Source organism: Neoarius graeffei, chromosome 21, assembly GCF_027579695.1.
Source record: "Neoarius graeffei isolate fNeoGra1 chromosome 21, fNeoGra1.pri, whole genome shotgun sequence".
Taxonomy (NCBI): domain Eukaryota; kingdom Metazoa; phylum Chordata; class Actinopteri; order Siluriformes; family Ariidae; genus Neoarius; species Neoarius graeffei.
Genome location: NC_083589.1, coordinates 56,046,477 through 56,063,881, shown reverse-complemented (window position 1 = coordinate 56,063,881; position 17,405 = coordinate 56,046,477). Strand labels below are relative to the sequence as shown.

At 41.4% G+C, this 17,405-nt stretch overlaps 1 protein-coding gene across 4 annotated transcripts in view; it reads left to right on the top strand.

The window, feature by feature from the left end:
• srgap1b (SLIT-ROBO Rho GTPase activating protein 1b) overlaps positions 1-17,405 on the top strand; it is a 126,737-nt gene that overhangs the window by 76,028 nt on the left and 33,304 nt on the right. For 3 of the 4 annotated variants that reach the window (XM_060903394.1, XM_060903392.1, XM_060903393.1), the window contains 11 exons: positions 681-902; positions 1,100-1,201; positions 2,955-3,152; positions 3,443-3,527; positions 7,862-7,889; positions 10,846-10,876; positions 10,980-11,040; positions 11,173-11,250; positions 11,538-11,672; positions 15,604-15,709; positions 16,285-16,509. In XM_060903394.1, the coding sequence (XP_060759377.1) occupies positions 681-902; positions 1,100-1,201; positions 2,955-3,152; positions 3,443-3,527; positions 7,862-7,889; positions 10,846-10,876; positions 10,980-11,040; positions 11,173-11,250; positions 11,538-11,672; positions 15,604-15,709; positions 16,285-16,509 (1,271 nt within the window). Of the gene's footprint in view, positions 1-680; positions 903-1,099; positions 1,202-2,954; positions 3,153-3,442; positions 3,528-7,861; positions 7,890-10,845; positions 10,877-10,979; positions 11,041-11,172; positions 11,251-11,537; positions 11,810-15,603; positions 15,710-16,284; positions 16,510-17,405 lie in introns of those variants that run through there. The other variant, XM_060903395.1, reaches the window with a different exon arrangement.

The following is a 17,405-nucleotide window of genomic DNA, read 5'->3' as shown; positions in this document are numbered from 1 at the left end:
AGCCCCGGGGCCGGCGAGGGCCTTTCTGTGCGGAGTTTGCATGTTCTCCCCGTGTCCGCGTGGGTTTCCTCCGGGTGCTCCGGTTTCCCCCACAGTCCAAAGACATGCAGGTTAGGTTAACTGGTGACTCTAAATTGAGCGTAGGTGTGAATGTGAGTGTGAATGGTTGTCTGTGTCTATGTGTCAGCCCTGTGATGACCTGGTGACTTGTCCAGGGTGTACCCCGCCTTTCGCCCGTAGTCAGCTGGGATAGGCTCCAGCTTGCCTGCGACCCTGTAGAAGGATAAAGCGGCTACAGATAATGAGATGAGATGAGTTGTGATTGGTTTCAAATTGCTGTGGTATAAGAGGAGTCAAACGCTTCGGGGTGTACCGCTATAGCAAAATAATCATCAGCTATATCCGAATGGATCCCCACACACCACCGTCACATCACTCGTCAAGTTTTGTATAATGGAGTTTGAGGTGTGGTGCCAAGCTGACTGCATTTCCTCAGGGGATTGATTCTTCTGTAAGTTTTTGCTGTACAGAAAGTGACAGAGTTTTTTTTAAATGACATGATTTCTTTGGAGTTTATATGTCTACACCAACTGAGCTTTTTTTTTTTCCTTCCACACGAGTCATGTGACTGGGTGTTTTGTTAAACTAAAAGGGTTTTTGTGTGTACATGTGTTTGCCAGTGCTGTGACCTGGGCTACCACTCCAGCCTGAGCCGTGCACTGCGCACATACCTGTCGGCCGAGTACAGTCTAGAGACATCTCGTCATGAGGGTCTGGACATCCTGGAGGGGGCAGTGGAGGGTCTGGACCCCCGAAGTGACCGCCAGCGCTTTATGGAGACTCACCCCACTGCATTCACACCACCTGCACGCTTCATCTTCCAGTCTCACATGGGGGACCAGGTCAGGCGCCACCTAGTGCTCATCAGATGTAACACACACACCACCTTTTTTTTTTTTTTTTTTTTTTTAACTGCAGCCTGGTCATTTATAGAGATAAATAAAACACCAGAATGAAAGTGTGCTTAGAATAGAGGATGTAGTGTATAGTGGATTACAGATAAACCAGTAACTCTCTGAGTGTGTGTGTGTGATGGCAGGTGAGTCAGATCACGGCAATGCCGCAGGTGCAGGCTGAACTACTTCTCCGCTATCAGCAGCTCCAGTCTCGTCTTTCCACACTAAAGATTGAGAATGAGGAGGTGAGAAACACACATTATATATGAACAAACACCTTAACAGCTGTACCTCCACCGAGAACGAAGAATTAAATGAGTTTTACTCACTCACACACACACTCACATTCTCTCTCTCTCTCTCTCACTCACACACGCACACACACACACGTGCGCGCATGCATGCACACACACACACACACACACACACACACACACACATATATATATATATATATATATATATATATATATATATATATATATATATATATATATATATATATATATAGAGAGAGAGAGAGAGAGAGAGAGTGTGTGTGTATACACACAAACAACAAACATGTTCAGGCTATAAAATTAAGGCAGTTTAGGCTGATATAAAATGCAAATAAAAATCTCTGCATCTTCTACTCCTCCCTACCAGCTGCCACCTCTCTCACTCGTGTTCTCTCTCTGCGTCTATGTATCTAACACACACACACACACACCCGCATGCCTTTCTCTTTTTCTCGCTGTTGGAGAGGAGGGTTGTTTATTACCGGTTGCTGGCAGACCAGCTGTTTCCTGCAGCCCTCGCCGTGTAAAAGGGCAGAGCCAAAGTGCTGATGGAGGCTTAATTCGTGCAATAAGGTTCTTCAGCAAATACTCTCTCTCTCTCTCTCTCTCTCTCTCTCTCTTCAAATACAGTCCCATCTGGAGTCCCCACACAATATAAATCAATTCTCAGGAACTCTGTAATTGTAATCATGATAGTTTATACGGTAACGTTCTCTAGATGTTACAGAGAATGGTGTGAAAAACAAAAAACATCCAGCGAGCAGCAGTTCTGTGGCTTTCCATGAACACCTCATCTCATCTCATCTCATTATCTCTAGCCGCTTTATCCTTCTACAGGGTCGCAGGCAAGCTGGAGCCTATCCCAGCTGACTACGGGCGAAAGGCGGGGTACACCCTGGACAAGTCGCCAGGTCATCACAGGGCTGACACATAGACACAGACAACCATTCACACTCACATTCACACCTACGGTCAATTTAGAGTCACCAGTTAACCTAACCTGCATGTCTTTGGACTGTGGGGGAAACCGGAGCACCCGGAGGAAACCCACGCGGACACGGGGAGAACATGCAAACTCCGCACAGAAAGGCCCTCGCCGGCCATGGGGCTCGAACCCAGGACCTTCTTGCTGTGAGGCGACAGCGCTAACCACTACACCACCGTGCCGCCCTCCATGAACACCATTTAATGAAAAAAACTTTGGAAGTTATTTATTTATTTTTAAGAAAAAATTCTGAGCTTGTGTCAGAAGTTATAATTCCTGTTTCATCGCATTTCATTTTCATCAGTGGGTTGCAGTCATACCACACTGAAATGTAATCAGTCTCCGGTTACATTCGGGGGCGTGGCTATAATTGTGGAAATGGAGAAGGTCCTGGAGATGTAATATTCCAGGAGGTTTTGGCATCCATATAAAGGAACACTCTTTCTAGTTCCTGATTTGGTTTCGACAGCTTTGATTATTGACTCGTTAATCATCAGCGTTTTTAAGAATTGCATGTCAATAAGGATAGAATACTTCCTTACAGCTCATGGTAAGGACCTAGGAATGATCAAATTCCTTCATGGGAAGATGTGATACTTATTTATTTACTTATTTACTTACCTACCCACCCCCTCCCCCAAATGTAGTATGGCATTTTATGGCATCAGGAATTTGTTACCTCTTATGAATTTCTTCATAACTTTGGATTGATTCCACGTGTCTCGTCCTGTACAGGTGAAGAAAACCTCAGAGGCCACCTTGAGCACCATCCAGGACATGCTGAACATGGAGGATTATGACGTGTCTGAGAGTTTCCAGCACAGCCGCTCCACCGAGTCAGTCAAGTCCAGCGTGTCCGACACCTACCTCAGCAAACCCAGCCTGGCCAAGAGACGAGCCAACCAGCAGGAGACGGAGCTCTTCTACTTCACTGTATGAGTTTCTGTCATCGTCCTCACACACGCACAGCTCAGACAATGGACTAAGATCTTCATTGTGTGTGTGTGTCTAAAATGACGTTTATTACTGACCGTGGCACTGAGATCATGACGCTTGGCTTCATGGTGTCCAGATAAAGCAGTAGATCACAAGTGCATCCAGTGTCGTGGTTTCTGCCCACTAGTAGTTTTATTTACTCAGTAATGGACTGGTGTGTGCTGACCTGGAGTAATTAGATCATTAATTATCAGCCTAATCACATTAAGATTGACTGTGTGTTACAGAAACTGCGGGAATATCTGGAAGGCAGTAACCTCATCTCCAAACTGCAGGCCAAGCACGATCTACTGAAGAGGAGCATCGCGGAGGGTGAATTCATCAGTATTCACCATCTTCCTTTATCCACATCCATGCATGCGTTTCATGGCCATTCCACATCCCACCCCCCATTTTAAATATCTGTCTATCCATCGGAGTGTAATACGAGTGATCTTGTGCAACCACACTGGTGGAAAATGTGAAAGAGAATGCACAAACTGCATTACTGTTCATTAGTGACTTGAAGAAAACGTTCTACACAGAAAAGCAAAAGCCCGATTGTATTGCTTTTCTGTCGCTTGGCTCTTTTAATGAAAAACAGTCAGCAGGAGTGTTTTTTAAATGAATTAAATGTGATTATTTCCAGAAAGGATACTTCATCTGCATAAAAAGGATGCCATTAAAACTGAACCAAAAAAAATAAATATCAAAAAAGGTAATACAGGAGTGTACACTACATCTAATAAAGTAGGATGCAAAATATTAAAAATGGAAAATGTTTTAGGGGGAGGAAAAAACAAAACGCAACAAAAAACCTTGAACTGCTTCAAGGCATCCGAGACGCATACAGTCAAATACAATTCTAAAAAAAAAAAAATATTGGCACCCACCATGAAATGGAGCATGGTTTACTTTTTACTCCAAGATCACTTCATATATTAGAAATTGTACTGAGTAGAAATACCACAAACACTTTGCTTCAAAATTTATTGGCACCCCCACAGTTAATCTGGTGTCTCCACTGCAGAGAATAAGAGTTCTGACTTTCTTCATTGCAAGGTCAAACAGCAGTGGAGACATTCGTAGAGGATTTTGGTCTGTTCGTCCATGCCAAATATTTCAAGCTGCTTTATATTCTACTGTTTGTTCACACATGTAGGTCCTTGTCAGTTTAGACCACGGGTTTTTATCAGATTTTAAATCCAGAGACTGATCCGGTTGCTGCTAAACTTTTTATTCCGTGTCCCTCCAGCATAATTACCTCACCCATGACGGAGTAAGCGGGGCGAGGTATTGTAATCAGTTTGTGCGTGTGTCTGTCTGTTAACAATCTAGCGTCTAGACGGTTGCACCGATTGACTTCAAATTTTCAGTGTAGGTGAGCAGTGGTCTGTAGATTACCTGACTTAAATTTTGGGGGTAATCAGGTCAAGGTGAAGGTCAAGGTCACCAGAAAGGTCAACCTTTCGGTCAAAACATCTTTTCCATTAAAACTCAAAAACGGTTGCCGATAGACAAATGTTTACTATTATGAGCATATAGGAACTCCCATATGGCCTTTCATTCGGCACCATGATCTTTGACCTTGAGTGGCCTTGAAAGGTCAAACTCAAGGTCACGGATTTTCAGAGAAAATTGTAACTTGAAAACAGTTCATGGTAGACAGATATTTATCAATTTATAGGAAGTGTCATGTGGGCTTTCATTTGGCACTATGACCTTGGACCTTGAAAGGTCATACTGAAGGTCATGGGTTTTCAAAGGGCTGTAACCTGACAGCTGATGATTTGAGAAATATTACCATTATCAACATGTATGTATAAAATAAGTGCTACCAGGTGAGGTTTGTTTTGCCTGGCAACACTTGTTTATACAACCCCGATTCCAAAAAAGTTGGGACAAAGTACAAATTGTAAATAAAAACAGAATGCAATAATTTACAAATCTCAAAAACTGATATTGTATTCACAATAGAACATAGACAACATATCAAATGTCGAAAGTGAGACATTTTGAAATTTCATGCCAAATATTGGCTCATTTGAAATTTCATGACAGCAACACATCTCAAAAAAGTTGGGACAGGGGCAATAAGAGGCTGGAAAAGTTAAAGGTACAAAAAAGGAACAGCTGGAGGACCAAATTGCAACTCATTAGGTCAATTGGCAATAGGTCATTAACATGACTGGGCATAAAAAGGGCATCTTGGAGTGGCAGCGGCTCTCAGAAGTAAAGATGGGAAGAGGATCACCAATCCCCCTAATTCTGCGCCGACAAATAGTGGAGCAATATCAGAAAGGAGTTCGACAGTGTAAAATTGCAAAGAGTTTGAACATATCATCATGTACAGTGCATAATATCATCAAAAGATTCAGAGAATCTGGAAGAATCTCTGTGCGTAAGGGTCAAGGCCGGAAAACCATACTGGGTGCCCGTGATCTTCGGTCCCTTAGACGGCACTGCATCACATACAGGCATGCTTCTGTATTGGAAATCACAAAATGGGCTCAGGAATATTTCCGGAGAACATTATCTGTGAACACAATTCACCGTGCCATCCGCCGTTGCCAGCTAAAACTCTATAGTTCAAAGAAGAAGCCGTATCTAAACATGATCCAGAAGCGCAGACGTCTTCTCTGGGCCAAGGCTCATTTAAAATGGACTGTGGCAAAGTGGAAAACTGTTCTGTGGTCAGACGAATCAAAATTTGAAGTTCTTTATGGAAATCAGGGACGCCGTGTCATTCGGACTAAAGAGGAGAAGGACGACCCAAGTTGTTATCAGCGCTCAGTTCAGAAGCCTGCATCTCTGATGGTATGGGGCTGCATTAGTGCGTGTGGCATGGGCAGCTTACACATCTGGAAAGACACCATCAATGCTGAAAGGTATATCCAGGTTCTAGAGCAACATGTGCTCCCATCCAGATGACGTCTCTTTCAGGGAAGACCTTGCATTTTCCAACATGACAATGCCAAACCACATACTGCATCAATTACAGCATCATGGCTGCGTAGAAGAAGGGTCCGGGTACTGAACTGGCCAGCCTGCAGTCCAGGTCTTTCACCCATAGAAAACATTTGGCGCATCATAAAACGGAAGATACGACAAAAAAGACCTAAGACAGTTGAGCAACTAGAATCCTACATTAGACAAGAATGGGTTAACATTCCTATCCCTAAACTTGAGCAACTTGTCTCCTCAGTCCCCAGACGTTTACAGACTGTTGTAAAGAGAAAAGGGGATGTCTCACAGTGGGAAACATGGCCTTGTCCCAACTTTTTTGAGATGTGTTGTTGTCATGAAATTTAAAATCACCTCATTTTTCTCTTTAAATGATACATTTTCTCAGTTTAAACATTTGATATGTCATCTATGTTCTATTCTGAATAAAATATGGAATTTTGAAGCTTCCACATCATTGCATTCCGTTTTTATTTACAATTTGTACTTTGTCCCAACTTTTTTGGAATCGGGGTTGTATTAATTTAAATGTATGTTTCGGGTCATTATTATCATTATTGTTCTTTTTAATCCAGCTACATCCAAGTATTAACCTCCTAACAGAGGCAACCTGGTCATTAACTTATTCATTAACCTCATATTTGGTCAACAAGTGAGTTTCTGAAAGACTTTTTTTTTTTTTCCCCCAGTTGTTTGCATTTATTTTACAATATTTTATATATATATATATATATATATATATATATATATATAATTTTTTTTTTTTTTTTTGCGAAGGTAGTATTATTTTAAAGTTCTTTTTCACAACACACCATTACTACACTACATCACTATAATTACAAGACATCACTGTGTGATTCATGACCGCCAAAATGGCTCCTTTAAGGAAATTAAGTCACATCTCTCCGCCCTCCCCTCCTTTTTTTTTTTTTTTTTAAGGTGGCATATTATTCCCCTTTTTCACAAGTTGACACTGTTCCCTGAGATCTTAATGAAACATCCGTGACCTGCTTTGGTCAAAATACTACAAGGATAAAACACCACAGTTCCTTCTCACCCTGTCTAAACAGCCCTGTTCAAAACGGCTCATTTGAGTCCCTGTACCTTTTAAATGTTAATGAGCCACTGCTCACACCGCCCCCTCTTCTGCCGCCCAATCAGGTAGCGCTTTTTTCTTCATGAATATTTATTTAGAAAGACGGTTCTCAAACCATGAGCGGAGAGACTCAGATGAGGGGCGGGATAATTCTAATGACGTAGAAAGTTGAGCCAAATCTGAACGGCTTGTTGAAGGACGCGTTTTCTGAAATAGGAGCCCAAAAGAAAAAAAATGACTCCGGTGTTTTATTTCAGTTTGTGGACTAGTAGGCACTCCAGATACACAAGTTTATGTACACAAGCACTGAAAAAGCGAGTTTTTCATAATATGTCCCCGTAAATGATGATTTAAAAAAAAAAAAAGACTGGAAATGAGGAACAGAGGAAGTTGGGGGTCACAGGTGATGGGCCTTGCACATTATGTCTGATACAACAATAATGTTTTATCCTTGATGAGCAGAAATTTTAATGCACATGCTTAGGATATTCTCAGAATACAACGCACACAAGATGTACATAATTTGGAGGTGTAAATATAGATATGCCGTATATAACAGTCTTTATTGTACATGTAGATAATACATAACGGTCTTTTCCCCTCACAGGCTACAGAGCCGACATCATGACCACCAGGTAAGAATTCGACCTCTTTCTCTCGTCCTGTCATTACACTGAGCTGAACACATGACACTACCGGGGTACGGGGTGTTTTTTTTAAACAGTAGATATTTCAGCTAAGTATTGCCAGTTGAGTTTTGATTTTAATTATTTTTTTAATATTGGAATTGTTTTCAAATATTTACATGGGACTTTGTCGAACTAATCTAAACCTGATGCATTCGTTTGTATCATTATTGGTTGGGTGATTTGTTTGCTTCACTATGTTTGACGTTCTCAGGAAAAATGTTTTTACAGAACATCTGATCTTCCATATATCCTGTAGTTTATGAAATTGTACAATGTCTATACAATTTCAATGAATTTCACACATGAGCATCTATTACATGTGTCTTGTCCTGTACATTTTGGGAAATTCCTCTGTAATATCCTTCTAATTATTATAGGAATGAACATGTAGACACCTTATATGTACATCATAATGGCATTTAAATTGACTAGAGATAGATATACAGCACCAGTCACAAGTTTGGACACACCTTCTAACTTGATGGTTTTTCCTTATTTTTATTAATTAAGTCACGTCATGTCTTAAAGTAATGGTGGATGTCGTTTCCCTTTACTTAGTTAGCGGTTCTTGACATAATATGGATTACTACAGTTGTGGACTAGAGCTATTTATTTATTTCGTACTTTTATTATTTACGGTTTGCTCTCAAAGGCATTAAGAAGGCAAGAAACTCGTCCACTAATTAATTTTTGACGAGGCACAGCTGTTAATTGAAAAGCGTTCCAGGTGACGACCTCATGAAGCTGGTTAAGATGATGCCAATAGTGTGTAAAGCGTCATCAAGGTAAACGCTGGATACGCTGAAGAATCTAAAATATTAAACATAGGTGGTTTTTTGAACACTTTTTGTTTATCACAATAATTCCATATATGTTCCATGTGGGGGCGGCACAGTGGTGTAGTGGTTAGCGCTGTTGCCTCACAGCAAGAAGGTCCTGGGTTCGAGCCCAGCGGCTGGCGAGGGCCTTTCTGTGTGGAGTTTGCATGTTCTCCCCGTGTCCGCGTGGGTTTCCTCCGGGTGCTCCGGTTTCCCCCACAGTCCAAAGACATGCAGGTTAGGTTAACTGGTGACTCTAAATTGAGCGTAGGTGTGAATGTGAGTGTGAATGGTTGTCTGTGTCTATGTGTCAGCCCTGTGATGACCTGGCAACTTGTCCAGGGTGTACCCTGCCTCTCACCCATAGTCAGCTGGGATAGGATCCATCTTGCCCACGACCCTGTAGAACAGGATAAGTGGCTACAGATAATGGATGGATGGATGTTCCATGTGTTATTTCATAGTTCTGATGTCTTCAGTATTGTTCTACAATGTAGAAAATGGTCAAAATACAGAAAAACCTATGTATGAGCAACTTTTGACGTGTGTGTACACATATACTGTGAGTTGGCCTAGTGGTCCGCCTCTCAACCAGGAGATCGCGAATTCTACTCGCAGTCGGGTCATACCAAAGACCATCATAAAAATGGTACATACTACCATCTGGCAAGGCACGCTGCAATACAGATGTGAATGGGGAGTCAAAATCTCGCGGTTACCAGAGGACTAGCCAACCCTCCACCACCACCCCCCATGTAACCCTAGCTGTATAGGCGAGAGGCTGAGGGCTATCGAAACTGAGATCGGTACCTCACCCATACGCCTTAGAGTTGGTTAGTACTGGGACAGGAAACTGCCTGGGAAGACCAGATTCTGGCGTGAGAGGGACTTTGACTTGAGATATAATATTTAAAAAAAAAAATTTATTCCATGAAATCGAGTTGTATACGAGCTGATAGCCGGCGAGGCACATAGCACTGAGTAGGCTCTGAGCCATGTACAGTATGACGAGATTGAGTAGAATAACTGTTTTATTCTATCCACATTCACTGGATTTTGAGAAAGAGAGCCTTTTTATTTCTTGAAAATTTGATAAATAAAAACTTTATCCAAAACGTCAGACAAAATAATTTCTGCTTAGAATGTAAACAAACCGGCGAAATGACAGGAGCAGTTTGTGAAAATGCAATAATGCAGGGATGCAAACGGCGCGCCTTTTGGCGGATGCCGCCTTTTTCACGGCTGAATCACGCAGATCCTTTTTTTTTTTTTTTTTTTAGGGGGGGGCGTTGGAGTGTCTGATTATAATTTCAAAGTAAATTCTGTATTAAAATTACTAAATAAGCAAATGCCGTTACAGTCCATGAAACATAGGAAGTATAAGTATGAAAAGAAAACAGTAAATCAGAAAGCTGCACAAACGTGCACAGCTTTCTGATTTACTGTTTTCTTCTCATACTTATACTTCCTATGTTTCATGGACTGTAACGGCATTTGCTTATATACAGAATTTACTTTGATGAAATTATAATCAGACACTCCAACCCCCCCCCCCCCCCCCCAAAAAAAAAAAAACCGGATCGGCGCGATTCAGCCGTGAAAAAGGCGGCATCCGCCAAAAGGCGCGCCGTTTGCATCCCTGATAATAATTCTAGAAAAAAAAATTTTTAAAAGATACCTTCTCACCATCAAATGCTTTTATTCCATATCTTGTTACTGCTTTTTTTTAATTTTTTTTTTATTTTTGGGGCTTTGTTTTCGAGTAGTTTTTACTTCATCCTCAGATGGTTCAGCAACATGCACTGCCATTTTGTTTTTCTTTACTCACGGTATATGAGCTGATACCCTAGTAGTAGAGTAGTCAGAGCACGTGATTGCTCATATCCAGTTAATGTGGATAGAATGGATGAATAAACTATATATATAGATGATGATGATATTATCCAAAAATCTGAAACTCGTTTCTCCCTGTAGTGTCTTGCCTTAAGTACTGCTGTTGTCTTGATTTTGCTGAACAGCATGGAAAAGAATGAAGGCCTTTTTTTGTGTGTGCTGATTTTATTCTCTCCCTCTCTCCCTTGTAGCCGTCGTCGAAACTCTCACAGCAGGCACCAGGTAGCGTCTCTGCCTCCATCTTTGTCTGAGTGTTGTGCTTTACTTCCCCTTCACCTATCACCTTCTGTTAACGCTGAATGTTGGATGTTTTGTTTGTGCTCAGGATTCTGCCAAGGCCATTCCACTGATTGTAGAGAGCTGCATCCGCTACATTAACCTCTACGGTGAAGTGTGGTTATGAATTAGTAACGCACAGCTGATGCATAATTGCATGTCCACACACACACACACACACACACACACACACACAGAGAGAGAGAGAGCCTGAAGTGTGTCCTTGTGATTTGCCTGTGTAGGTTTGCAGCACCAGGGTATTTTCAGAGTGTCTGGCTCTCAGGTGGAGGTCAATGACATCAAGAACTCATTTGAGAGAGGTTTGTAGACTTTCATGATTTGTACACACACTCTCTCTCACACTCGCATGCATCACATGCTGACAAAGCGCACTGTTTTTAGGCTCCATTTTATGAATCCAGAACAGAAGGTATACACGGCCAGCATCTGTTAAGCTTTTGTGGAATTGTTCACTCAAACAGGAAGTTCGCTCAAACCGCAGTGAGCTTTATTTCCTCGAACACACAGATCTGCTTTTCGACAGCATCCCGTCTTAATCTCCAATGCGTATAATTACAAATTCCCATCACCGCGCCTGTTTTTTTAGGAAACGACCCGCTGACGGATGAGGAGAACAACCACGACATCAACTCGGTGGCCGGCGTGTTGAAGATGTACTTCCGCAACCTGGACAACTCGCTCTTCCCCAAAGAGAAGTTCAATGACCTCATCGCTTGCGTTCGTACGTACATCTCCTCCTGTGTGTGTGTGTGTGTGTGTGTGTGTGTGTGTGTGTGTGTGTGTGTGTGCAGGAAGGAAAAGAGAGGTGTATGAGAGGCAGAGAAAAGAAGAAAAGAAAAGCAATCAGGATATGGCATGGTGATACATTCTTTCGTTTCCTAGGGAGTGATGACAGATGGTGTGTGTGTGTGTGTGTGTTGGATGATACACTCTCAGGGAAAAAAAAAAAAAAACTTTTCCTAAAGGCTTCTATGGATGGTTAGGGATTCTTAGTGTTCGAAGGAGGCTCAGTTAGTGGTAGCGTTTAACACAGAACTTTTCATTCTCAACAATTTCGAAAATTAATAGCTCTACAAAACAGAGTTGATTTTTCACAGCGTGCGTCCGTGGTATTTTGCACACACTTCCTGCAGGCGGAGTAATTTCCAGCTAGTTTAAGTGATTTATTGTTTCAGATCAACACTAATTAGTGGCAGAATTCCAGCGTTCTGAAAATGAAGTGTGTTAAATCGTGGATGTTGGAAGGCTCGTTACATTGGAGATGCTGGAATTTTGAGCAGCTTTACTTTACATATGGAGTGTGTCATGACGTCACAGCCAAATGACGGATTGTCAAATTAGTTTCCTTTTAACAGGAAATGCGTGTTGATTACATTGATGTACACCAGAGCACGGTTCAGTTCTTTAATCAGAAGGCGTTGATTAATTTTCCCTAACAGCATGGCTCTGACAGGACGGGCGTTCCGGCTTGAACATGAACGACAAGTTTATATTAATGTGCTCCTTCTAGTTGTAATACAGTATCACTTCTGTACTAACAGCTCCACATAATCTAAGCCTAATAATAAACTGATGAAAGGTTTTTTTTTGTTTTTTGTTTTTTAAACAAAGAAAAGCAAAGGAGTCTGGCGTGTCAGCGCGTCGTATAAAAGTCAGGAAGTTTCCAAATACAAGAGTTATTGATGACATTAAAGCAGCTAGAAGAGATAAAGAGATGGCACCCATCCAATCATCAACGGTGGATCAGATATCGGAGAAAAAAAAAAAGAACTATCCAGTTCATTTTGATTCAAAAAGGACTTTTATTTTAGAATTGGGAATGTTGACATAAAAAAAAAGACATGATAGTATTTTTAGAAGTGATGTTTTGTTTGTTTGTTTTTAATACAGTATTTCTGCTTTATACTTTTATGGATTCTACTTCCCATGTAAGTGATTTTTGTGTGAAAGAACTCAAACCTATGAGTTTTTTCAAGTTGCATTTTTAGCTGTGTACAACCCCAATTCCAAAAAAGTTGGGACAAAGAACAAATTGTAAATAAAAACGGAATGCAATAATTTACAAATCTCAAAAACTGATATTGTATTCACAATAGAACATAGACAACATATCAAATGTCGAAAGTGAGACATTTTGAAATTTCACGCCAAATATTGGCTCATTTTAGAATTTCATGACAGCAACACATCTCAAAAAAGTTGGGACAGGGCAATAAGAGGCTGGAAAAGTTAAAGGTACAAAAAAGGAACAGCTTGAGGACCAAATTGCAACTCATTAGGTCAATTGGCAATAGGTCATTAACATGACTGGGTATAAAAAGAGCATCTCGGAGTGGCAGTGGCTCTCAGAAGTAAAGATGGGAAGAGGATCACCAATCCCCCTAATTCTGCACCGACAAATAGTGGAGCAATATCACAAAGGAGTTCGACAGTGTAAAATTGCAAAGAGTTTGAACATATCATCATCTACAGTGCATAATATCATCAAAAGATTCAGAGAATCTGGAAGAATCTCTGTGCGTAAGGGTCAAGGCCGGAAAACCATACTGGGTGCCCGTGATCTTCGGGCCCTTAGACGGCACTGCATCACATACAGGCATGCTTCTGTATTGGAAATCACAAAATGGGCTCAGGAATATTTCCAGAGAACATTATCTGTGAACACAATTCACCGTGCCATCCGTCGTTGCCAGCTAAAACTCTATAGTTCAAAGAAGAAGCCGCATCTAAATATGATCCAGAAGCGCAGACGTCTTCTCTGGGCCAAGGCTCATTTAAAATGGACTGTGGCAAAGTGGGAAACTGTTCTGTGGTCAGACGAATCAAAATTTGAAGTTCTTTATGGAAATCAGGGACGCCGTGTCATTCGGACTAAAGAGGAGAAGGACGACCCAAGTTGTTATCAGCGCTCAGTTCAGAAGCCTGCATCTCTGATGGTATGGGGTTGCATTAGTGCGTGTGGCATGGGCAGCTTACACATCTGGAAAGACACCATCAATGCTGAAAGGTATATCCAGGTTCTAGAGCAACATATGCTCCCATCCAGACGACGTCTCTTTCAGGGAAGACCTTGCATTTTCCAACATGACAATGCCAAACCACATACTGCATCAATTACAGCATCATAGCTGCGTAGAAGAAGGGTCCGGGTACTGAACTGGCCAGCCTGCAGTCCAGATCTTTCACCCATAGAAAACATTTGGCGCATCATAAAACGGAAGATACGACAAAAAAGACCTAAGACAGTTGAGCAACTAGAATCCTACATTAGACAAGAATGGGTTAACATTCCTATCCCTAAACTTGAGCAACTTGTCTCCTCAGTCCCCAGACGTTTACAGACTGTTGTAAAGAGAAAAGGGGATGTCTCACAGTGGTAAACATGGCCTTGTCCCAACTTTTTTGAGATGTGTTGTTGTCATGAAATTTAAAATCACCTAATTTTTCTCTTTAAATGATACATTTTCTCAGTTTAAACATTTGATATGTCATCTATGTTCTATTCTGAATAAAATATGGAATTTTCAAACTTGCATATCATTGCATTCCATTTTTATTTACAATTTGTACTTTGTCCCAACTTTTTTGGAATTGGGGTTATATATTTTTTCCTTTTTTTTAATAAAGTGAAATTAAACTTTTTAAAGACTAATAGTATGTTTTGTTTTTTTAAAAATATTGGATAAGTATCGATATCAGCCGATAATCAGCATGTCAGGATCAGTATCGGAAAAGAAAAAAGCGGTGCCGTGCCATTTCTAGTAGCTTTATACAGTTCTCACACCAGAGACTCTGTTTTTTTTCTCTCTATTAAAATGAATGAGACAAAACAAAAGCAGATTGCCATTTTATCAAGAAATCAGAAGAATTAAGTATCGCAGATGTTCTGTAACATTTAAATGTAACTATAAACAGTTAAAAGAAAAAAACTTGATGTGTCATTCTCATCTCATTATCTCTAGCCGCTTTATCCTGTTCTACAGGGTCGCAGGCGAGCTGGAGCCTATCCCAGCTGACTACGGGCGAAAGGCGGGGTACACCCTGGACAAGTCGCCAGGTCATCACAGGGCTGACACATAGACACAGACAACCATTCACACTCACATTCACACCTACGCTCAATTTAGAGTCACCAGTTAACCTAACCTGCATGTCTTTGGACTGTGGGGGAAACCGGAGCACCCGGAGGAAACCCACGCGGACACGGGGAGAACATGCAAACTCCACACAGAAAGGCCCTCGCCGGCCCCGGGGCTCGAACCCGGACCTTCTTGCTGTGAGGCGACAGCGCTAACCACTACACCACCGTGCCACCAACTACTGATATATTATAATTTTTTTTTTTTTTAATTGCTTGTAGCTAAGGAATTCTGAAAGTTGATGGTTCTTTAGGACCTTAACACCCCCACTTCTGTGTCTTTCCAATAAAGTGGTCAAACCACAGATGTTTAACTCCAGATGTTTCATTTAAATTAAGTCCTGTATATAGTGAATAGGGATTTTATTCGAGCTAAATATTTTGTGTATAAATGTAAATGCAAAATATTATCGAGGTCAAATAAATTTTAAAAAATAAATAAAATCAAGATGTTTTATATGCCCATTTTTTGTGTTATGTTCACAAAGGTGTTTTGTTCAAATTCAATCTCCAGGCACGGAGAATCTGTACGAGCGAGCGCTGTCTATCCGAAAGCTCCTAATGACATCACCACGACCCACGCTTGTGATCATGAGATATCTTTTTGCATTCCTCAATCAGTGAGTACACACACGCACACACGTGTATATACCTTTTTATATATACTTCCAAAAATGTGCATACATGTTCACGGGCATCATCATTCCCATCCTCGTCACAATGGCTGGAGAAAACGTCTCCTGAGTGGAGAGCTGCAGCTAAACTAAGTGACTGCGTTTACACCGGAAATTAAATCCACTCTGCTCTGTGCCAAGAGAGACTAAAAGAAAAGGGGAGCGAGAAGAGCGGAGCAGTGTGAGAGAGATGGGGAGGAGGGGTGCGTGTGTGTGAAAGGATGGGAAGAGGTGAAAAGAGAAAAGGTGTGATGTGCCGTTCTGTGATTTCACCACCAGTCTGCCGTTCTGTCTTAGAAACAGCAGGTCTGGAGAAACGAAGCCAGTAATAAGCCAAACTAATGACACCACGGTTATGAATATTTTATGTGATATTGGAGACTTGGAAAGTTTTATTAAAAAGCAAAGAGCGCCACTTAATTACAGACTTCCAAGCATTCTCCCGGTTACTTCGTTATACTTTTTTAGTTTCTCTGTGATCAGATAAGTAAGCGCTTTCTTTTTCTCTTTCTGTCCTTCAGTCTCTCACAGTACAGTGACGAGAACATGATGGACCCCGGGAACCTGGCCATCTGCTTTGGGCCGACGCTGATGCCCACTCCGGATCTGCTGGACCAGGTCTCCTGCCAGGCACACGTCAACGAGATCATCAAGACCATCATCATCCACCACGAGGCCATCTTCCCCGACACCAAAGAGCTGGAAGGGCCTGTCTACGAGAAGTGCATGAGCAGCACAGAGTACTGGTGAGAATTTGAAAATAAATTTTTTTCAGTATTGCTGACTTACTTGAGTATTTACGCAGAGAAAGTTATTCTTGTTCAGATTTGGGTTATGCACTTGTTTAAAGGGGAACTGAAGTCATTTTTAAACTTGCTTTATATTTTAATTAACGTGTTATTCAATTACATTTTCAGTTTTAGTAACCTTATACCGTGACTCGTATTGGGAACTAATTGCAATTAAATATTATACTTATCGGCCTGTTCGGTTTATAGCCGTGTTGAATTTAGTTCGTTTGGTCCACGGCAGGCGTCGCTTATCCGCGCGATCTTCACGAGACTTGTGCGAGACTTCGAAACGTGAAGTGTCAGCCAGGTGTCAGTGCCGCCATTTTGAAAACTGTTTTCCAAACGAAGTATTGCACAAAAACGAGTTTAAATGACGATTACTGCCTTTCCTGATTGCTGTCAAAACAAACAAAACTTCTGGCTTGATTGCATCAGCATTCGAAAGAGCGCGTCTTTTGACAACGTTGGCAGATGTTGCCCTGTGTCTGAAATCGCTCCCTACTCACTATATAGGGCACTGTATAGCAGGGACGCCATTTTTTTAGTGCTGTCCGAAACCATAATGAGGATTATTTACACCCTATATATGTAGTGCACTCAAAGTATCCCACAATGCATCACAAAAAGTAGTGTACAACCGATGGTCACTGACCAAAGCAATATATCCCATCATGCATCGTGGTCGCACTGAAAGAAATCAAATTAAAAGGCAGCGGCAAAGAAGAAAGTACAGTAGACCCCCGCCTATTCGCGGTTCAGTATTCGCGGATTCACATATTCGCGGGATTTTATACAGAACATGTCTCCTATACATTCGCGGAAATCTCAGCGATTCGCGGTCATTTGCGGTG